General features: G+C 43.5%; 1 protein-coding gene across 3 annotated transcripts in view; it reads left to right on the top strand.

Moving 5' to 3' along the window:
• The first annotated feature begins 6,598 nt into the window (after nt 1–6,598).
• The window catches only part of THSD1 (thrombospondin type 1 domain containing 1), a 27,026-nt gene continuing 10,853 nt past the window's right edge, over nt 6,599–22,771 (top strand). Inside the window, exons 1-3 of one of the 3 annotated variants that reach the window (XM_005482417.4) lie at nt 6,599–7,156; nt 13,249–13,387; nt 18,647–19,612. In XM_005482417.4, the coding sequence (XP_005482474.2) occupies nt 13,330–13,387; nt 18,647–19,612 (1,024 nt within the window). In that variant the 5' untranslated portion in view covers nt 6,599–7,156; nt 13,249–13,329. Of the gene's footprint in view, nt 7,157–7,212; nt 7,564–13,248; nt 13,388–16,137; nt 17,242–18,646; nt 19,613–22,771 lie in introns of those variants that run through there. The other 2 variants (XM_005482418.4, XM_074535387.1) reach the window with 2 other exon arrangements.

The following is a 22,771-nucleotide window of genomic DNA, read 5'->3' as shown; positions in this document are numbered from 1 at the left end:
TCTGCCATGCTCACAGCAGAGATGGGACAGCAGGTTCAAGGTAAAAGGGGCTGGTACTGATGGAATAGTTGATGTGAATCTAGTGTTGCTCTGAGCACAAGGCTCAGACTAGACTTTTTGCATTGAAATACAATTCCATTTTACATACTTGTATTATCTCAGGAAGTTGTAAAGGAGGGGACTGATCTAACCTAAAGGCTGTTTCACTGTATGTTTCAAGCCAAAGGTCAAATCAGTGTCACTTGCTCCCATGTCACTTGCTTCATACATGCAGAGCACTCCCAGAAACTGACAGACAGGAGTTTCTATTTTCTTTAAACAAAACAAAACAAAAATTGTAGGAAGATACATTCTGTGTGAAGCACTCTCTTTTTCCAAAGAACAAAAAAAGCCAGCACAGTACTACAGAATACATTTGTGTCCGTGGCTGGTATGGTGTTTTTACAGTAGCTGTGCAGTGACTCACATCATGTAGGTAGAATTCCTTCTAAATATTGCCTAAATAAAACAGTACTGGACATGGGATATGAGAAACATCTGCTGCTTCAACCAGGCTCAGCAGTTGTGTGTGTGTGGCATAATTCCCCTGAGTTTCACTTAGCATTGGACAGAGAATTTGAGGTGTGTCCTTAAATTGCAAAGATCTGGTTTGATCCACCCATTAGATGAGAATGGCAAAACTCCCATCGACTTCAAACCTAGGCTTTGCTATGATTATTAAATGTTGACTAGTTAGCAGCCTTGGAAATCGGTGTATTGGGTATGGCTGAGCTCTGGCAGGGAGAAGGAAGAGCTTAAAACACATACTGGAATAACAAAATTTATTGGTCTTCTCAGTGGAAATATCAAACTAGGCACAACGGTTTGCAAAGTGACTGTTTCTGACCTTTCTGCATTCTTACTCTTTTATCCACAGTGTTTTGAGAAAGTCCAAGATTAGGATAATTCCTTTTTTTCCACCAGGACTCTATTTATAAGTTGCAAGGCCAGAAGAGACTAATGATAATCTCTCTTGGCCTTGGGTAACAGAAACTGTCAGACTTCCCTTATTTAATTTGTGTTTGAGGTAGAACTCCTCTTTAGGAATAACAAGAGATTGCATGTTCTGGGAAATCCCCTTGCAGCCCTTGGCGGATTATTCCAGTGACTATTACCTGTAGGAAAAATTGTTTTGCTGTACACAATCAGAGTGTGTTTAGCTTTGTCTTCCAGCTGCTAGAACTAATATTCAATAAGTGCTTTATGAAACATGAGTTCCTGCTATGCCCAGTCTCCTGGAGTATGAGAGTTTCTTGAACATTGATCATTTGGGGTCTTTTTGCCCACCTTGTTCTTTTTTCTGCTCTTCCAAAGGCTTTCCATAGTTACCTAATAGCCCCATAAATTGTGAACACCAGTGCTGGGCCAAGGAAAGCTACAGTAAAAGTGTTAATTGCAGAGGTAATTTGTTGCCCCAGTTTTTACACCACCAGCCGTGCCCACAGAGGGCATTCCTGCAGTATCAAACACGTGCTTGAGCCTGTGCTGGTGCTCAGTTCACTCCCCATGCTCATAGCTCAGACTTGTCCAAGGAGGGTGACGCCGCTCTCTGCTCCAAACCTGTGGGCAGCAGCACGAACTCACGGTTGAGACAAGATTAGCTAACAACTCCATCTGATCTCCAGAGCTTTGTGAAGTAATGACTCCCCAGGAGGGAGCTGCACATCCTGCAAAGTTCTACAGTCCTTGTTCCTAGATGTGTCATTTTATGGGAGCTATATTAAAACAGGTATTGTTGGCTAAAGCCCAGCTTGCTCAGAGATTGATAAATTCTGAAGACAGGTCACTATCACTGAACATTCTCCCAATCTGTATGTTATCTAAAAAATTGAGCAGTGATGATATTATATCCTCTTTTAGGTCTCTGAAAAATTTTTAAATTGCTAAAGCCTAATCTGTGTTTAAATCTTTAAATTAATATGTCCTCCATGAAAATTACACATTAAAAGGACATTTTGAAATCAATTAGTCAATGCCTAATTCTTTTAAAGCATAATGTGCTAATTCTACACAAGCATCCTTCATGGAAATAGCAGGTCATACCAATCCAAATATTCTATGGAAATGTTAAGTATTATTCCATTATAACATTACTTCCTTTACTCACTAAACTTGTACATATATCTAAAATTCATTTTCCACCAACCTGTGTCAAGTTGGTCAAGTGGTATTGGTCGTGCTACTCTCCTTTTCATTACCAGCTTTTCCATCCCTGTTTCTGGAATCAGGGCTGTTCTCTTTTTATAAACCAACCAAACCAATGAAAATCCACACATGTTAATTCATCGAGTCGTCTGCAACCTCCACAGCATCTCCCGACCAACTGATTGGGAAAATAATATTAAAAACTGTTGGATGAACGTTTATCCAGAGCTGCTGATTTTGAGTTCTTTAACTGGAGCTGCTCTTATTTTACATTCTCAGGCTTGCATTGGTAGAGAAAGTATTTTATTACCAATCTGGAACATGGCTTTATCGTCTGTTTTTCACCCCAAAACAGAACAGAAATATTTATTGAACATCAGTGTTTCTTTTGCACTCCACTTGATTAGTCAATTTTTTTCACATAGCAGTAGAATAGCAACAATTCTTTTGTTTCAAATTTATATTAAAATTAGACAAATCTTTGTCACTCAGCATTTCTGACTGCAGGTCTCATCTTTTACAATCTTTACCAGCTTTATGTTTCTGATTTTGCATTTCTGGCAATTTTAGCACTTTTTTCTTACTTATTAATTTACATGCCTTTGGTCATTAAATTGTTCTTTTTCTTGTTAGCTCTCCAACCAAGACTACAGTGCAACGTCTTTCTTTTTTTTTTTTTTTTTCCTTTTTTTAAAAATAAATTTTCTTGAACATTGCAGAGATATAATCTCCAAAAGGACATGTTTCAGTTTCTCACTCTTTCCAGCTTTCTGAATTTTCCCCCTAAACCACCAAATGTTTATATTACCGTTTTGGCCCTTACCTTGGTTCTCTGTAACAGATGACTCTCTTGTATCCCAGCCAGCACTGCTTTGGGGGTTTCACAATTAAATCTCCTTTACCAGTGTGGGTGAGGGCAAACAGATTTCTCTGGCTTGCCTGCTTATTATTAGTGCTCCCCTTAGGAAGTTTGAGGTCAATTTAATATCAGCAAGAGAAGGCTTTTAGCATATTTTGCACAGATAGAAATCACAAACAATGTCACATCTCTCCCCCACTACACAGAGCAGAGAGGGAATTTAGTAGCCAGCCATTCTGCTTTCACACCTGGTGGTCTCTGGACAATATGTGCTACGACACGATCTTGTTTTTATGCCAACACAAGAAAAAGACATTTTCTTCCAGCCCAACTGTGCTGGCAGTGGGGACAGAGCCAGAAACCAACACACCACCTTATGCCCACTGAAAACCACCAACACAGCCAATCTGTGATTGTGCCCTTCATGTAAGTACCCTTAGTCTGGTTTGGGTAAAATCAAGCAGACTGGTTTCAGCTCCCAGCTGCAGTCAAAGTGGCTGCTCTGGCCTGGCTAAGCAGAGGCAGGTGCACCACCCGTCACCACACGTGCAAGTGATTTCTGCCCAGATGCCAGCAGCTGGAGAACACATAATCCCATTTTTACAGGCCATAAAGCTTTTTCCTGTTAGACCTTCCTGCCATGGCTGTCTTCAACATGTCAGCCCCACGGGCTGCCTCAGCCCAGCAGCTCCCTGGGATCTGTGTGCAGGTGGGATCATCTGCACTCCCCGCTCGCTTATCACGCTGGCAGCTGGTGCTGGAGATCAGCAATTAAAGGTTACTCTCTCTTTGTATCCTTCAGTGTCCAACTTAATTTAGATCTCAACGTTTTGATTGTGGGCTAAATGGGCACTCGTCTGCTCCCTTGTTCTCCCGTCCCTTCTGTTATTAGTTTCTTACTCTCCTGGGAGACCAAGTTTAATGGCAAGGATTTTATCCGCCGCTAGCCAGATGCCTGAGAGACCAGCTCTGTCGAAGTATTTTAATGAAAAATATGTTCCTGATGAAATTTGGATGGCATGTTAACAAAGACAGATCTTAGTGCTCAGCATCACAGCAGGTGTATTATGTGCAAACATAATCCACTGTGCTTCAAAGGGTTTAATAAAGTAGCCTGTCTATTTATCCTGTGCTCATCCTCCTGTTATCTGGGGTCTTTATAATTTCCACCATACAATCATAGGGGCGACTTGTGATTTCTAATCACCTTTTTTTTGACTCTGTCCCCTTTTGGAAGTGTTGCCACAAAGGCGATACAGGTCTGAAAGAAGGCACTGAGGGGGAGTGCACTGACCTGAGCTGCTGTCTTGGCTTTGTTTCTGACTTTACAGTTTGAGCATAATGTCAGCAAATCCTTTTAGAAAAAAAATAAGGCAAAGCCTTTTTCATCAGCATAGGGAAACAAAAGATCAAAGATCACTCGTAACTCATAAAATACTGCAAGGCCATTGGATCAAAGGCACTATAATAAGTGCAAAATACTGTGATACAAGTAAAACATCTTGCCATGTGTTCCAGACTCTTTCCTGCTGCATGAGTTTCTTTACTTTCTCCTCTGCATTACAACAGGGGAAAGAGAATTTTTTCCCTAATTTTTTTTTTCTACTTTTGAAGATTAAATCTTCAAAAGATTGTGCTCATAGTGGAAAAAAGCCTGGCAATACATCCACCAATGTAAGATTTTTCAGATGTTAAATACAGGCAGCAGGTGAGACTGGAGTTTCAGTCTGGGATTTGAGCAGACATTTCAGAGCAGACGTTTCATCCACCTCACTCGTTTTCTTCTCTGAGCTTCTCCATCATCTGGAACCTACTTACAGTATTGTTTTCTTTATTACCATGTGTGATTTATTTCCTGGTTCATTCAAACCAGACCCAGTGCCACAATTCATTCACTTGTGCCCGCTGGTACCTTCCATGATCAGTGAGAAAGATGCTTCTGGCAAGACTGCCCAACTCTGCACTTAGCCCCTCTACAGTGGCACTGCCTGAAGCTGAATTCTTGCTGCCAGAGTCACACAGACCACGACCAGACATGGACACAGGAAGCTCCTCAGCATTCAAAGAAAGTGTTGCCCAGTCTCACCACAAGAAATGTAACAGGTTGTGTTAGCTGCAAGTGTCTGGTGAAAAAATGCAGCATCCTTCATTTATTAGACCAAATACACACCCGACTGTATCCTCCAGAACATCAAACACAATCTTACCTACAATAAAAAACAGGCAAGTTAAACCCCCCCAATTGTACATGCTTCTATTAAAACAAACAAGGAGAATATTTAGAATTTGGATTGTTCAAAGTAAAATGCTTAAAAACAGCCCAGAAAATGCTTATGATACACAAATAGTTCCTTTTTGCTGTCTGTCCTGAACATAGTCTGAGTTGCTCAGCAAGGGTTTGTCTTGCTCTCCCAAAGGCTTTGTCAGTACTCCAGATGGCAGCATGGCTGTGAAGCATTAACCATTGCAGACCCCAGCTAGCATATGGAAAAGAGGTTTAGCAGAAGGTTGATCAGAGTCCAGACACAGTGGTGGGAAATAAACCTAAGCAGCTGCTTGGTCTCAACACTCGGTGCAGAGATACCCATGTAGTGTGGAAATTGTATTTCCTCAATCATATAGATGATACAAGTTAACTAGAAGGGACCTTTTAATATGTTTTTAATTCTGAACACTAAAAACTGACCCTTCCTCTTGGGCCTTTATGTCATGCCCACACTTCCCATAAATGAATGAGGGAAAGCAGGAGAATTCATTACATGTAACGCTGTCTGATGTAAATGCTCCATAAATCCTTTCCTGTCTTTGTGGGTATGTAGGTATCCACCAGTCTGCATTTAAATCACAGACTTCATGTCATGCAAATAAATTTAACAACAGTCTGAGATAAATTAGTCTACTGTACAAAAACAGATAGAAAGGGCTTTTCTTAAAGCAGTCTCTGCACAAGGATAGATTCATCATGTAACAACAGTCCCTGAACATTATGCATGAACACTGGACATGACAAATACCCACATATATGTGGCCCTCAGCTGCAGACGGGCACATTAAGGAGCTGGTGCTGCTCTTTGCTGTTTGATGCTCCATCTCCACTGCTGCAAGCTGACTCGCTGACTCTGGAGAGCGGCCTCCTGCCTGCCCACCGCTCTCTTCTCCAGTCATCAGCCAGCCTGGCTCCGACGTGCTGGCCCGTGCCTGGACACGTTGGCCTGACCAACGCCCAGCGGGAGAGGAGTGATTTTCGTGGAGTATGCTGAGTTGGAAAATCCACAATGGTCCCCAAGGATCGAGTCCAGCACCTGGCCGTACACAAGGCCATGCCCAAGAGTCACACCATGTGCCTGACAGCATTATCCGAACGCTCCTGAGCTCTGTCGGGCTGGTGCTGTCGCCACTTCCCTGGGGAGCTGTTCCAGTGCCCAACTACCCTCCGGACGAAGAACTTTTTTCTGACACCCCACCTAAACCTCCCCTGCCACAACCTCAGACCATTCCCAGGGGTCTCATCACTGGTCACCACAGAGAAGAGATCAGTGTCTGCTTCTCTGCACCCCACCCTGAGGAAGCTGTAACTGCGATGAGCTCTCTCCTCAGTCTCCTCCAGGCTGAACAGACCTGAAGGAGACTGAGGAGAGAGCTCGGCCGCTCCTCGCAGGGCTGCCACACAAACCGCACGGGGAGCGGGGAGCTGCGGAGCTGCCCCAGCGCCCTCACCGGGGCCGGCCCAGCCCGGGGCGCACACGGGCCGGGCGCGCCCCTCACGGGTCTCCTCTCCCGCAAGGCCGCCCCAGCGCGGCGGGCGGGCAGGCGTGTGAGGGCGGCGCGGCCGCGGCGGGGCAGGGCCGGGCAGGGCCGGGCCGGGCTGGGCCGGGCTGGGCCGGGCCGGGAGCGCCTCGCCGCCAGGGGCGCGGGCTGCCCTCGCTCGGCGCCCGCCGCCGCCGCCCCGCGCCCGCTGACAGCCGCCCGCAGCCGCCATTTAACCCTCCTGCCGCCGCTGCCGCCGGCGGGCAGTGAGCGCCCGCCCGCCCCCCGGCAGCGCCGGCAGCGTCTCCTCCGCGGGAAGGACCGCGCTCTATCCCGACCCGCCGGCCGCTCCCCCGCGGCGTGGAGGTGAGCGCGGGGCGGGAGCCGAGCCCGGGGGTGCCGGGGCGCGGGCGGGTCGCTGGGTGCCTAGGCGTGGGGCGGTGCGGAGCCCGGGCCGCCCCGGGCTCGGAGCCGGCCGGGGGCGGCTGTCGGCGCGGAGCCGGCGGGCACGGGCGGGGAGAGCCGTCGGTCGGAGCGAAGGTGCCGCGGGATCGCGCCGTGATCGCCGTGACGCGCCGTCCTGGAGGTGTTTTAAAACACCCGTGCGCCGGCAGGTCCCGGGGTTTGCCACCGCCCCGTATCCTCTGCGGTCGCCTGTGCCCCGCAGCGAGCGGCCGTCCCGCCCGGAGCCCCGGCGCTGCAGCGCTCCCGGAGTGCCGGGAGCTTCGGCACGGGGAGCGGCTGCCCGGGTTCCTCGCCCAAGTCCGCAATAGGTAGGAATAATTTTAGTGTTTTTGAATATGTTTGGTGATTTCTACTTTATTTCAGTCGCTAGACCGGTCGAAGCCGTGTGAGTACACGGCAAACCCAGGGTAAAGCATAGGAAACCTTCGCAATTATCTTTTTAATACTGATACTTCACGGTGTTTCAGACCTGCTTCTCTAACAAACTTCGGACTGTATCAGCCATGTATGTTCTCCATACGAGGATCTTCAGTATAAACTCCACCGAAAGGGGAATTCCAGTAATAGTGGACAGTACATATATACATATATATATATATATATATATATATTTTTTTTTTTTTTAAGAAACTCTGAAGGGGCAAGGAAATAATGGATGGCTGCATTCCTTGCCTTATGCCATGAGCTCTCATCAAATGTATATAATTCTTTGCATTCTTTATTTATTATTGCTCGAACATCTTCCCAAATCTCCTTATGCTTAGTAAACTTGTTTTCATTGTACATTTTCCAAAGTAAATATCATCCCTGTACGCTGTTTATTGTAAGCCCTTCGGTTACAAAGGACAGATGTTGCTGGCCAGTCTGCTCTTGAATTGCTATGTTAATATCAAAAAGAACTGAGAAATCTCAGGATTTTGTGAGATCTGACTCCAAATATTAATGAAAATAGGCTCTACCAGCTAATTATTGTTTGGGTTTTTTTGCACAAGGAGGATCTGGTGCTGTCAGTTTCAGCCTAGTGAATTTAGATGCATAATTTTAATAAAGTCATTATCTGATAACAATGTAAAATTGTTGGATGTGTAAATAAGAATGAAAGATGCCTTTGAGGATGTCAGCTCCAGCCCCCTGCTGTGGCAGACATCACATAGACACTTTCCTGGCTAAACTAAATATCTTCCAAGAAGTGGCATATTTTTGGCCCTGACCACTCTGGCTGGTCAGCAGCGATTAGATTTTGATAAAATGTGATGAATAGTTGAGGTGTTCTCTTTTTACTGTCAAAGTGAAGAGATTATATGGAAGGTTCTGAAATTCCCAGCAGGTGGTAACACTTCAATAGCTGCCTAATCCCATTGCAATAAGCATATGATGGTTGAAAATAATTAATCTCTTTTCCAACGTACAGATAAAATATGAAGAAATCCATTTGAGGAAATGTTGCAGATACACATTTCTTTTTGCTGTTAATGCTGCTTGTGAAATGTAGGGAGGATTTAGGGACTTTCAGGCTTTTCTGTCTGTAGCCTATTTTGCCGTCAGCCTCTCATACGTAGCCAGAACTGTGCAGATTTTGGGCTGCAAATACAACTGAAAATGTTTAATACTGAACAGCTAAAAAAAAAAATATTTTTTTCTCCTTAATTTCAAAAAGCACCCAGACCATGACTGGTTGCTGGGTCCATCAGAGTGCCTGGGTGGGTGCTGCTACTTGGGGCAGGTTGGTTCCAAGAGGATCACTCCTCAGCCTGACGTCATACACACCCACTCCTCCCCCAGGCCCTTGTCCCACTTTGCTCTCCTGTGTACCCTAAGTCAGGGGGGTTTCTGTGCCATGGCTGGGTCCATCTTCACCTGCAGCTGTGGGGCTGGTGGGACAAGGAGAGAGCAGGGCTGTGCTCAGAGGAGAGATGAGCAGGAGCAGCCCTGTCTCTGAAGGAGGATGGGAGCTGGGGCAGGGGAGGGCTCAGCTCTTGGTGGGGATTTGCAGAGGAAGGGGACTGAGGGTATTTGTGCGTAGGTGAAATGTGGGATCCATCAGTGGCACTTCTCTGCATGACTGAGGCTCCAGAGCACAGAGGTTTTGAGTGCCATGGATTTGTGTTCTCATTAAACTCCATGCTTGGTCATGGAGTGTCTGATTAATTCCTGATGGCCCGTTCTTAACTACATGGCTTATTTGCCTCTCATCTCCCTAATGAAGGGGGAGCAGGCACTGAATGCTGTGCTATTGCACTTGGTGAAGGTGGTTACTGCCAAATCAGCAGGTGACAGCTCTCAGAAGAGGTAGCTGGTGTCTGAAATGTCATGTCTGTGCATGCTGAGCCTTGGATACTGCTGCAAAAATACCAGGAGTCATAAATCCAGTTGGCTTGGAGTTTTTTATTTGTTTGGTTTATTTTAGGGGTGGTTTTTTTTTTGTAAAAACAAAATGATCCCAATATATTTTATGGTTTTAACAATGAAGGGAAATAGGGACTTTTTTTAATAGATTAATACATACGATTCTAATAGGCAGTATTATAGCCTATTCTGTTACTTATTTGCAAAAGATATTGCAAGTGCAATTTCAAATTTCACATCTGGCTCTTACCTGGTTAGGGACACTGTGTGCCTGCAAACCACACAGCTGATGAGGATTTATTCTTGTAGCCCCCATACCAGATAGTGAGATACAGTGGAGAGCTGTGCCACAGGAAAAGTAAGAGATGTGACCAAGATAGCACAGGAAATCTGCTGCAGAGCAGGGACTCAACGTTTTCCTGTGTCATTTGCGTGGCACACAAGCCTCTTGGTCTTTGCTTCCAAAGCGCTTTATGGCTTCTGCCCTCCTCATCTGTCATGTCAAATTCCCTTTGGAGAGGAAGTCTTCCACTTCCAATCAGCCCATTACACTGTCTCTTGGAAGAAGAAAGCATCTTTTTATGTTGCTATGTTTCTGCTGCATTTTGCACAATAGAGCCTCAGTTCATGCTTGTCCACGAGAGCAATAAATTAAAAAAGCCAATTATTTGAAGTCTGATAGCCTTCTCCGTTCCATCATTTTTCATCTCATTAAGTTAATGAACTTGAGGTAGAAGCTCTGAATAGAGTAGAAACCATTTAAATGTACTGTCTGCTTCAAAAACCAATTTTATAGGAGTGTGAAAAGAGGAAAAATATTTGAGCAGGGGGCAAATATATGAAGAATTTGGAAGAAGACCTAAAAATGAGGAGAAATCTAGAAAGAAACTGGCTTAGAGAAGATAACAAGGCAAGGGGAAAATTCTGAACTGAACTTAGAGGTCAGTGTAAGGCCTTTCCAAAACTGAGATGAGGCAAAAGGAAGAAAAGTGAAGGCGGGGAGAGGAACAAACCTGTGCAGAGAGAGAGGAGTACAGGGGCACTACTACACCAGAAATGGGCCAGCATTGCATTTAGAGGTGCTATTGGAATTGAGCTAGCAAAGGTGCAAAAGCTCAGGGAGGCTTCGTGGAGCACTTTAATTGGAGCTTTGTTCCAAGGTAGGGCTGTACTGCAGCTGTAGCCTGAAGTGGCTGTGTGTGTGTGAGGTGGGAGGGCTCCTGCTGCAATCCAGCGCTGCAGAGGCTGAAGTAGCCCTGGGCTAGGCTTCCAGAGGTGCCTGATCTCACTAATTGGAAGTTAGTTTTGGTACAGTTTCAAACACTCCCGTTCTAGCCTGGGTGTTACCCGTGCTGCACACCGCAATCTTTTCCCAAGACAGCCAAGATAACACAGGAGGAAGGGTGAGAGGGAAGAGGTTTTGGTGTGACAAATGATTGGTGTTACCAAAACACCCAGGGGCTCTGGCACGGGGCTCCATCTCCGGCTTGGTTAGAAAGAGTCTCTGTCCTGAAAAGTCTTTACTATAAATACAGAGTGTGAAAGATGGGGTGGAAAGGAGGGGAGCAGATTAATGCTGCAGTTTGCTGACATTATGTCTGGCAGTGGCAGGAATAGGAACAGAAGTCAGGTCTGGTCCCTGTGCCTCCCGCTGGCGCGCTGTCTCATGAACCATGCTGCTTTTTGCTTGGTTGGGCTGGTGTGCAAATTAAGATTTGTACCTCAAGAGTGCTCTCCTACACAGGCTTTTTCCTTTTCTCCTGAGCATTTATTCTCCTTTCCATAGCTTCATTTCCTCTGTGCAGTGTGTTGCCCATTAGACTGAGATTAGGATTATTTGAATTTCATCTGTGAATATGTGACTTTCTGAAAGAAGTATTTGTAAAAGCCATTTGAAGAATCTGCAGCTGGGAAAGCTAGGAGTGGAAAGGACCAGTTAAAGTCATCCAGCACAATCATAGTAGTGGCCCACAAAGCAAGTTTTCTCCCACTTTATTTCAGGGCAGTTTACAGCAATACCACATATCATCGAGTTTTCTTTGAGCAGTTAACTCTAGAGGCCAAGACATCTATCTATCACAATTATTTTTTTTAAACAAAGCCTGTTTTTCTGCTTTGGACTACTTCTATTCCTTGTTCCGACTAACTGATTAGTGATGAATAAGGACACAGGCAAGGAGCGATGTTGGTGCTGCGATGCTGCGTTGCCGCCGGCAGCGGGCGGAGCTCGGAGCGGCTGTCCCTGGGGCAGGCTGGCTCCCCGCCGCCCTCCGTCAGCAGCCGCCCCTCTCCTGAGGCACAAGGTTTGTCTTCCTGTAATTTACAGCGTATCAAGTGAAATTGAGGGTGGTGGCGGTATCACTGCCCCTATCTAATGTGTTCTGGAGCCCTGTCAAGTTCCTGGGCCGGATGATGATTATTCCTTTCAGATATGTGTAGCTATTATTGTAATGGGCTTTTACTGAGCAAGGCTGTGCTGCTAGTCTTCTTAGAAATTATTCTCTCCAGCCACTTGGCACAGAGAGCAGTTCAAAAAGCTTTCAAGTAACACGTCTGCTGCATCTTAGTTCAACAAGCCAAGCAGAGTAATTGCTGAAATACCTTATTTGTGATTCCTAAAGACGTGTACATGATATTTGGTTCCCATCTTTTACCATTATCCTCCATGGTTTTGCTCATTCCTAACTTCTCCCTGCTCCAGTGCCAAATTTCTCTCATAAATTAGGTTGTAAACCTATTCAAGACCTTTCTTGCATGTTTGTGTGAAGGTGAGCACAGTGACACTGACCGAAAGGTGCTCAGTGAAATGCAGGAGAGCAACTCTTATATTTTGAAATGGTCTCTGAGTAGAATTTCTCTTTTTAGAATCCCTTCTACTTACATTTCTGAAGGAAACTGTTTGGTTTTGCTGCTATCATTGTTCTTCCAACCTCTTTTATCTAATTGTTATGAGACTCGTAAAGACTGGTTTAAACCACATGGACATAAAACTGGGAAGCTTGCCAAAAGAAGTCTATTTCTATTGGCTTAGCAAAGGCTCAAGTGATTGTAAACTTAAAACATTATGGAGGAAAAAGTGGAAGTTGGCACCTTTGTCATCTGATCAGTTGGAGTGACATAAAAGGCAGATATAGATCTCTTATAAATCTAGTAAGATCACTAAGTGTATTACTAGACCTGAATAACAGAGGGAGTTCGATGACCAATCAGTTTGCTGCTGAGCTGCTTTCATCCTTGAAAGTAGCTGATGGACAATATGAATTGTGCACCAGCAATAAATCTCCAATATCAGTATGTCCTGAGCTCAGAGTTATATTTTGTATAAAATACTCATTATTTTGCTATTGTGAGCCTTGGTCATAATATAAGATATCCATAGCAGCAGTTCCTGCAGTGCAAAGATAAAATTGTTGTTATCTGTCTTTGTTGTTCTGGCTCAGGAGCTGTATTTCAGGATAGAAAATTATTGTACAGTGAATTGTAGCTGTCCTTATTCAGATGCATTGATACAGTGTTAGTAGTTGTTAAGTAAATGAGAGAAATGTTAATTAATAGTTAATTAATATTTTTTTACTTATTAATGATATGTCTTTCTTCACATATTTTACGAAGCAAAGTTGACACAGCTGTAATTTTTTAACTTTTAGGTGTTCTTGGAAAACGTGCTGGCACTTTGGAGCTGAAAAAGGACATGAGGAGTAAAAGGACCCAGGATCTCACTGGTCAGAATGAAACATATGTTGAAAGATTTTTCAAATCTATTGTTAGTAGTGCTCTGTGACTACGGTGAGTATTAGAGCTGTCAAGGGAAAGCTGTGATGTGCTTTCACAAGGTGGTTTTGAATGGTGGTGTTTCCAGGTGATCTGTGGAAATGAAGTGCTGTGGAAGCCACCACTGATGGGCACAGAGTTTAGTGTAGATCTTATGCAATAGTTAAATGCAACGTGCATAAACTGTCCCTTTAGATCAGTGTCAGGATTCTTTCCTGGTATAAATTTGCTCAGGGAAATGAACAAGACAAATTAACAAATTTCCATGAGCATCAAGGGACAGGCTGTGCTAGAAGCAGTAACTGGAACTCTGCTCTCTTGTAAGACTTATATTTAATAATATTTAATGAACATCATGGAAGATAGGTCTGGTTTAGGTATCCATAGTGGGATGGGTGGAAATATGTACAGAACTACCTGTTTCTCTCCATTACTGGGAAAGGAACCTGGGTGGTTGGATCAGATGTAAGCATCTACAGTACAGCCAAGCTCCTGTGGCTGAGTGAGTCCCCACCTGAGCCCCCCATCTGCCAGCCAGAGACCTTTTGAGTACAACAGAGGTGTTCTTTACTCTGATTGTATAAGAAGCCAAAGGATGATGTTCATACTCATTCAATCTTAGTCACATAAAATTAGACAGCAAGTCAGAGACAGTCAGTCTTGTTTGATTAGTCCATGCATAAATCCATACATATTGAAAGCAGCTCTTACCCATCTGCAACTGAGATGTGTAGAATGAAAAAGCCTCCTTCTCACCATCAGCTGCCAAGAAGGGAAGTTAGACATCCTAGGTTCAAGTCAGAAACCTGCAAGATGTCTATAAGCTGAGGGGCATCATATCTATGGTGTCTTATCCTTTCCAAGAATGTACTAAGTAGGAAGTAGGTTTGCAAATTACTTTCTTATTGCAGAGTGAATTAGAAATTCTGAAAATGGGACTCTTAATTCCTAAGCAATTAATATGTTGTAGAAAATTTCATTCCTAGTTTAAAAGTCAGCATTGTTTTGACAGCTGCAGCACATTGTCAAACCACGCTGAAGGATTAAGCTGTGCGCTGCAGAAATAAGTACAGCGTGGAAAAGTACATGGGAAAAGAAGTGGTTAATCCCCACTTATGGAATGAGCTGTAGCAAGTAGTTCTTGTGTCAAACAGCTGAAGATGACTTACAAATGAGGGAAATGGACAAAAACATATGCAGTGTGCTGGCCTTGTATAAGTGAGAAAAGCGATAGTAAGTAATGACTGGTATGCTACTCATTCCTCTGTGCATACTCCATCTCTGCTGCAGAGCAAAAGATCCCTAAAAGATGGAATTGCTGTCTTTTAGATGAACTTGGTTCTAGTAGAAGTAAAGACTCTTGTCTATGGCTTTTAGTACAATTCCTTTTTTTAATAAGACAGCTAACCAGCCCGGGTAGAAACACTGCACTGAGTGTGTAACACAGTAAGGTAAGTAATAAATTCACTGGAGCCAAGATGTGAGATGGATGATTACAATATCCACTGGTTCTTGGTGAGCCAGTCCTCTAGACATTCACAACTGATTGACTCGGAGGTAAAAGCTATTATTCATGAACTTTATAGAGTGTGGCACAGCAAGTAATTATGAGGTACAGTTAATGAGCTAAATCTCTGCTGCAAACTTTAGGTGCATCAACTTTCACCTTATTTTCAGTTAAAAGGCAGCCCATAATTCAGAAAATTGCTTCCAAACAGTTTTGCATATGCATATTTTTGAATATTACTGTGTACATCGATTTTAGATAACTATTTAATTTATATAGTTCTCTGTTTCAGGCAAGACTATTTTTAAGTGATCCAGTATGCTCTGGAAAATTACTGAAGTGCTATAAAAAGCTCTAACATCCAACTAAACTGTATTCTCATTTCTTATCAGTTTGCTGATGTTTTTGTTCTACTTAGCTCTGTGTTACCAAAGGCTGACAAGCCAGCAGCACAACTCAAGCTGGCTTAAAAACACTTAAAAAATCTGAATAGCACCCTCAAGAAATTCTTCTTGCTCTTCAGTGAAATCAAGGACTTTTAATCTTTTAAAGTGTGAATTCTTACAAAGACTCCTCTGGCAGGTTGTTGGTACCACAGCCAGACTTCTTTCAATGGGGTACCATTGTAATGACAATGAAAATGATACAAGTGCATTGAAGGATGCCCCTGACTGGCTGTCCAAACAATTGGGATGAAGTTTTGGCATGTAGCAGTCATGGGCACGTAGTAGGCTGGAGGGCAGCTGAAGGAGCTTGCAGTGGAAGCTGTCTCCTGACTGGTGTCTTTTGGAGCATTGTGAAAAACTGCTATGTGGGCTGTCCAAAAGTTCAAATTTCTTATTTACCAAACTGGAGCTTGAGTGCACCAGCCAGAGCTCTGCAGTGTTGTGACTGCATCCTCCAGCAGCGCTCACTTTCCTCACTTCCTGAGTGATCTGCACTTAGGGTTGATGGACTGCTCCACAGCAGTCCCTGCCCTCCTGTCCTTCCTCCCTGCATACAGAGTTGTGTTACACCTCGTCTCAGCTATTCCAAATGACAAACAGTGCAAGGAGGTCAAGACAGTTGTAGAAGAGAGTAAGGACAATAAAGCAGTAGGTAGAAACATCAGTGCTTTTTATTACTGTCACTTGAATGTTTTTGTTGTAAGTTTCAAGCTTAAAATTGAAATTTTTCATGCTGGGTTTTTGCCATGGTCTGATTTCCTTTTCCTTTAATGTTTCAGCTACATTGAATCTAGCTGATTCCCATGTAGAAAAATGCATCATTTTGTCCATTATCAAAGAAAAAATATCCCAGCAACTCACAGCCATTTCACTGGGAAACTCTAACACATCTGTGGGAACTTCATTTTTGTTAGAGTTTTCACAGTGGCCTGAGACATGCTTTCTGCTGTCCTTATAAAGACCTAGATCTGGTCCAGATCTAAATCCTTGCACATGACTTAGAGATGAGATTCTCTGAAGGGTCAAGTGTGCTCCAACTCCCCCTGGCTCCTCTTGCCAGCCTCATACAACACTGTGCATGCTCCTGCCTAGGGCAAGAACTCCCCAGCATTATTGGACACAAGAGTTGATTGTCCTGTGCTCCCTTATGGAATGAGCAAGGAAGGTGGGAATGTGCTGGAGTTAATCGCAGGCCCAAGGAACAGCAGAAGGTAAAAGAGCTATAAGGTAAAGAGATGAGTGAAGGAGTTTGAAGAACTGTGGTAACAATAATGGAGTTAGGCTAGTACCCAAGAGATACTGAAAGTGGATGGTGGTAGAAACAGGACTGTAAAATAGGGGCAGGCACACGTGACAGAGCCAAAACATGAAGAGTAAGGACAATGTGTTGCTGGTCAGTTCAGAGACACTTTTTGCATGTCTGTCTCTTACTCTCTGGGTGTCCAAGTTGAGATCAGGTTTGCTGCAGTGCCATGTGCTCACCACAGCTGCGATGAACGGGATCCTGCTTTGGATGTCTGAAGGACCATTTTACTTAAAATCAGGTCCTGGCTTTCACAGGGCACCACAATTAGTTGATACTTGAAATTTTTTACCTTCATGCCTGTGCCTTGGTTCCTAACACACTAAACAAGAATAGTGGCCTCCTCTCATTTTTCAGGGATTTTAGAAGGATAAAGTCATTAATATTTCTAATGCACTACAATAAGAGCACAATAGAAGAGTCCATGGGGGAAATGAATAATTCTGTGTTATCCGGATGGATTTTGGATGGTGTGCAGTCAATAATACATAGGACCACCAACAGAAGAATGAGAACAAAAGAACCCTCTGATAATGAGCACTGTCCATCTGCCAAATGAAGCAGTGTCTTGTGGAAATGCAAATGAAAGGCTGGAGTTACAGTACAAATACATGTAAGAGTATATGTACGATTTATATGTGTAAGGCTGTGCGTGCCACCTTTACTCAGACTTTATGTATGTATGTATGTGGTTGGAGCTGGTTATTTAAAGGACATGTTATAGCTGGTGGCAAGTAATAGGCTCTTTTTTTCTGGTGCACACTGCACCCCGCCCAGATGTAAATGTCTATACCCAGTCAGATTAATTTCTTCCTGAAAATCTTTCCTGCTGAGAAGAAAGTGAATCCAAGGTGACTAACTCAAATTGAAGCTTAGAGTAGTAGGCGTCTAATATTATGTGAGATGAGTCCTGCTACTCCTGACTGCTAAGTGCTTGCCTTGGCAGTTGCAGTGTTTTTCCAGCAAAGCTTTCTTTGAGGTAATCATAAGACATGTGTAACAGATTTAACAAGTCAAAGTATTGTTAGTTGATACTACTTATGAAAGGATTGCTTTAACTGAAGTTTTACACTTCCATGGCACCTTCCATCTAAGACTCAGAAGCCTTTCCCCAGACAATTAATTTAATAAAGATGTCTCACAGCACATACTGTATCTGGAATAGATATATGCAGTTTCCATTCTTTCAGATAACCTTTCTGTGTCTGAAATCCTTAAGGTTCAGGCAATGCAGAGAAGGTAGCTGAGCTAAGAACGGAAATGTGATCTTCCAATTTATTGCTTTAGATATCATCACTAGTTACAGCATGTCTCAGGATAATTTGGCGACTTGCACAAACATGGTCATGCAAGAAGTGAATTTGAAAAGACTGCACCATTTATAATGGAATGATGTCATTTAGACATGTTGCACCACATCTGAGACAGGAAAAGTGCTGCAGTCACCATCACTGTTATTTTCAGCTCTTTCACTCAAGTGTCTGCGATGCAAATGAGCAAAATGAAAGATTCATAAGACAGAGCAAGAGAAAAGGCTTCAAAAAGCATCATGCAGACTTCCTATTCTATTTAACTTGGGGGACATTTTTCATCTGTCTGTATAAGAAACCACTGTCCTTTTTTTGCTAAGTTACGGCTGAAGCTGAAAAACAGCTGGCCTCTGTGGAGTTTAAAAATCTGTAAGTCAAAGAAGTTGAAAAGTTTGAGAATCTGTTCTGATAAATTAAGGTTTCTGTTAATCTTTTGGGTGGTTTGTGGTCCACTTTATAATACTGGTTTTTGCCTTCCTGAATGTGTTACTGCAATGGATTTTGAGCTGCTCCAAATCACATCCCTGCACAGAACTGAGCTGTTGAGCTTTAACTGCTATTGCTAGGACCTTTTCTTTTTTTGTCATTTGGTTCACTTGAAAAAGACTGAGAACCGCTTTTAATATCCATTTTTAAAATATTTTTTTTCTTCCATAGAAACAATTACTTGTCTGTTTCTTAATACTGTTGCGGAACTTTTCCTTTCAGTTCTCGGCGAAGTGGAGTATCTCCTGTTGGAGCGCCCGGATCATGTAGCTTTCAGCAATGACACAGTGTCTGTGGAATATCAGTACTACAGTGGTGGTAATATGACAGCAGGGCATGTGTCCATCCTTTTATTGGATGCCAGCACCAGTGAGATAATTGCAAGAAAACAGCTTCCTGCAAATCAGTCCCGGGGGACGGTGGTGTTTGAGTGCTTCCATTTCAAGAGTGCTGGTGATTTCTTGTTCAGAATGGTCTCCCCCAGTGACAACAGCAGTGCTGCTCAGTGGAGCAGAAACAGCATGCCCACCCTCCATGTGGAATGGCCTGTATTTCACATTGATTTGAACAGGAGTTCAGAGGTGCTTGGGAGCTCCCTTCAGGTTGGACTTTTTACAAATGAGCAGTTATGTGCCATGAACAGGACTGTGATTTCACTGGATGTGATATTCACCAGCACCCTTTATGAATTCAGAAGAGTATGCTCTGATGAGACTCTGGGCATTAGAACTAGCAAAGGAATCCCCCTGTCTAGGTCCCAGTGGGTAGAGTTTGACTGCCCACCTGTCAGTCAAGAAATATACATCACTGTCTTACTGAAATCATTAGAAACACATTCCATCTTTGCCTCCATAGGACCTGTAGATCTCCTCCACAAATTTGGATACAGACTAGTTGTGGCAGCAGAAGACACATGCAAAACTTTGGTTCAGGTCTTTGTAATCTCTCCACCATGCACGTCTATCAGTGGAAAAATTGTTGTTTATAAAGAGACTCTCAAGCATCCAAGTCAAAGAACAACTTGGCTGTATGAAAACATCCTTCAGCCTGGAGACAACAGGACAGAATTTAACTGCACTTTGTTTGATGTGGGGAAGAACAAATACTGCTTTGACCTCCTCAACTTCTCAAATCGAAGCTATTTTCCAGCAAGAGTTAAGGAGTGTATACTGATCCAAAGGAATATGGGTTTGTACTGATTTTTTTTTCTCTTTTAGCCAAAATCAGCACTCTTTCCAGCCAACATGGATAATGATTTTGGGTCTCCTGCACCAGACAAAATAGTTGTAATGTCATACTTAGGTGGGAACAAGATAGACTGTAGAGGACACAAGGACATTAGATACCAGGTGCCACTGTGGTAGCTTAAGGCTGCACTAAGTTAATGCTAGGTACCAACTAGAACCACTTAGGGCATTCTGCATGATGTACCTATCTCGTCGGGCTGGAAATGAAACTTTTCCCTCTCAGTGAGGTAAGAAGCTACTGTGGTAGATGTGGCCCACTGGAGACTCTGAAGGTAGGATTAGTCTTACCTGCATTTAAGTGTATAAAACCCAGGGGCCCAACATTAAGTAGTTGTGTAGCTTTTTAGTTGAGAAGCATCCTGCAAGGGTGATTCATGAGTGTTGAACGTGCAGGGGCTGAATCCTCACATGGGTGTCCTTCTCTACCCGTTTGGTGAAGAAGTTTAGTGCTCTTCCTGTTAGAGGCACAAACTCTGGTGAGATGGGTCAGGATCTGGGTACAGTGAAGGGCACAGCTGTGCCACTTGGACAGCTGGCAAGTTTTCTAAAGAAGTGTTCCTAGAGATGTGTTTGCTGCCTAGAACTGACCGGGGTACATTTTCTGGCCCATGAGGCCTTCTGGCAGATCATGGACCATGTTCATATAGCCAAACCTTTCCTTATAGGAAAGATTAGAATAGTACAATCTGCCAACTGGGAACAGCTGGTGGTCCATATAATCCTTTGGACCATGATCAGGCATGGTCTGAGAGTGCTGGTTGGCAGAAGCCAAAACTATATGTTTTACAGCCATAGTGTTAGAAGTGGCAGTCCATGGTTTGACAGTCTACAAAGCACAGTTGCATGGCAGAGGAAGCAGATGAGCCAAATACCCTTCTCATCACTCATCTGTGGAAGGCAGCCACAGAGAGGGATGGGCTGTATGTGCACAAGGGAATTGGGATTGGGTTGTGTTGCGTTACACCCTGGAAGGTAAATGTTCTCATTTGAAGCAGCTTGTGTCTACAGGTAATGAAGTAGTCTTTTCCAACTGCACACTTCAAAGAGTTTGGATTGAAAGATTTAAAATGTGCATCATTTTCCTCACGTCCCCACCTTGGTTTCCCTGAAAAGAAAGTGCAGGATCTCTAGCCGAAAAATGGCCATTGAGCTTCATGGACAGGTATCTGAGAGGGATCATGAGAAGACCGGGAATGTAGGACATGCTCCAGAGCACGCACTCTCAGACACAGCCTACATTAATGAGGTTTCTAGCATCTTATTCTGTGCTATTTCACAAATTCTAAAACTGTTAGCTATTTAATTAACTCTCTGTACTAAAAATGACCTCTGTTTTCAACACATGCCAAACCCAGTGCATAGTTCTCTTCATCTTAACTTCCCGTCTACATTCTCTTTTGGCACTCGCTGTCTTCCTTTGGCATAAGAAAGTCTATCTAAAAATGAAAGCATATTATTTTCTTAATGGAAGTAATTCACAAGGAAAATGGAAGACAGAATTCTAGTTTTCCATCTGTACCTGGGTGGTATGTTACACTGGTATGATTTAGATAATTACCCTGACAGATAAATCACTAGCATACAGTACATATATGATACTGTGCCCAATATTTAACTGGTTTAATTGATGAGATCTCCATTCAGCAGTGGTTCCCTGCAGTCTGCTCTGTTTCCCTGGGTTCCTCAGCAGCCCCGTCCTTACAACCACATTGGAAAGAATCAGGCTATGCCTCTTGAAGAGCAGAGTTGGGTCAATAGCTGCCAAGTGAAGAGTATCTCATCTACAAAGCCGATGAAAGCAAAGCCACACCATGTAGTTGTAAATAAAATGTCAACCTGAAATTAATTAGGCTGCAGCACATCTGACTTTGTGCCTGTATCTGTGAGACTTCAAAGCCTGCAGGAAGCGTTTGAAAGGAGCAGGGTGTTCTGGGAGGGGTACATCAACCTGAAGACATGACAGACGGAGCAAACCTGCAGTGCCTGTGATGGCCATCAACCTCCTGGCTCTTTTGGAAAGGCCTCCCCTGAGCCCCCTCCCCTTGCTGCAGACCCCCAAAGCTGTTTGTGTAAAACATGCGACTGCTGCAGAACAGGTGCCTCTCCTCAAGTCTCCTAATTTCTGCTTTGGACTTGCTGAAGTTTAAGAGCAGGAGAGGTGATAAATCTCACATCTGGGCTCCTGTGCAATGTGGGCTATCATTTTTCATTCAGTTACCCTGGTGTTGAGCCCCACAGCTAGTCTTTGCATGACTGCTGCTTACCCTGCAGGGAGTTATCCAGTCTTCTGCTGAAGACACCACAAAACAGACTTATCTGGTAATTTCTCTCAATACTATGCTCAAATTTATTTATTCTTTTGAAAAGGGAAACTTTGTGTGTTTCATAACTAAAGTTAATCTAGCTTCATCCTCTGGTGACTGAATTTTACTCTGCTGCTTTCTGATAGCTGTTTCCTATCCTACTGTCTTTGCCTCACAAAGGCATTTGCACATCCAGGTCATCTCACTTCTACCAGATTTTCTCAGTGTTCTTTTTAACAAACTGAAAAGATGAAGTCTTTAATTGGAAGGCATTTTCTTCAGGATTTGATTAATCTACTGATTCTGTTTCGCTCCCTTTCTGTTATTTTAAACAGTCATGTTTATTTGACAGCCAGGGTACCAGATTTGTGTGCTGCATTCAGACATCGTTCTCACTGATGCTCCTTGATCAGTAGCACTCTCCCTATCCCTACCTCTGCTTTCATTCCACTGATTGCATTTGCAATTTTCCCTAAAAATCTTTACTTTTGCCCTGTAAACTCCTCTTAAGCTGTTTCAGTATGGAGTCTGCCATCCTGCTGTTGCGATTTTCATTCCTTCTTCTTACAGTTTCTTTTTGCTTTGCTGATTTAGGATCTATTTTCCTTTAATTATCCTAACTTAGCAAGTACCCTATGTTGCTCCATACAACTGCACTGTCTGCTTGTGTCATTACAGGAGGGACATATTTTCTCAGTAATGGTTTATATTTATTTTCATGTCAACTAGGGAAGCACTGAGCCTTATACTGATCCCTCTGGAATCTCTCCAAATGCATTCTCACTCAATGATGGTTT

This window comes from Zonotrichia albicollis, chromosome 2, assembly GCF_047830755.1.
Source record: "Zonotrichia albicollis isolate bZonAlb1 chromosome 2, bZonAlb1.hap1, whole genome shotgun sequence".
Taxonomy (NCBI): domain Eukaryota; kingdom Metazoa; phylum Chordata; class Aves; order Passeriformes; family Passerellidae; genus Zonotrichia; species Zonotrichia albicollis.
The sequence above is the reverse complement of the archived record's forward strand: the minus strand, read 5'-3'. Positions and strand labels throughout refer to the sequence as shown.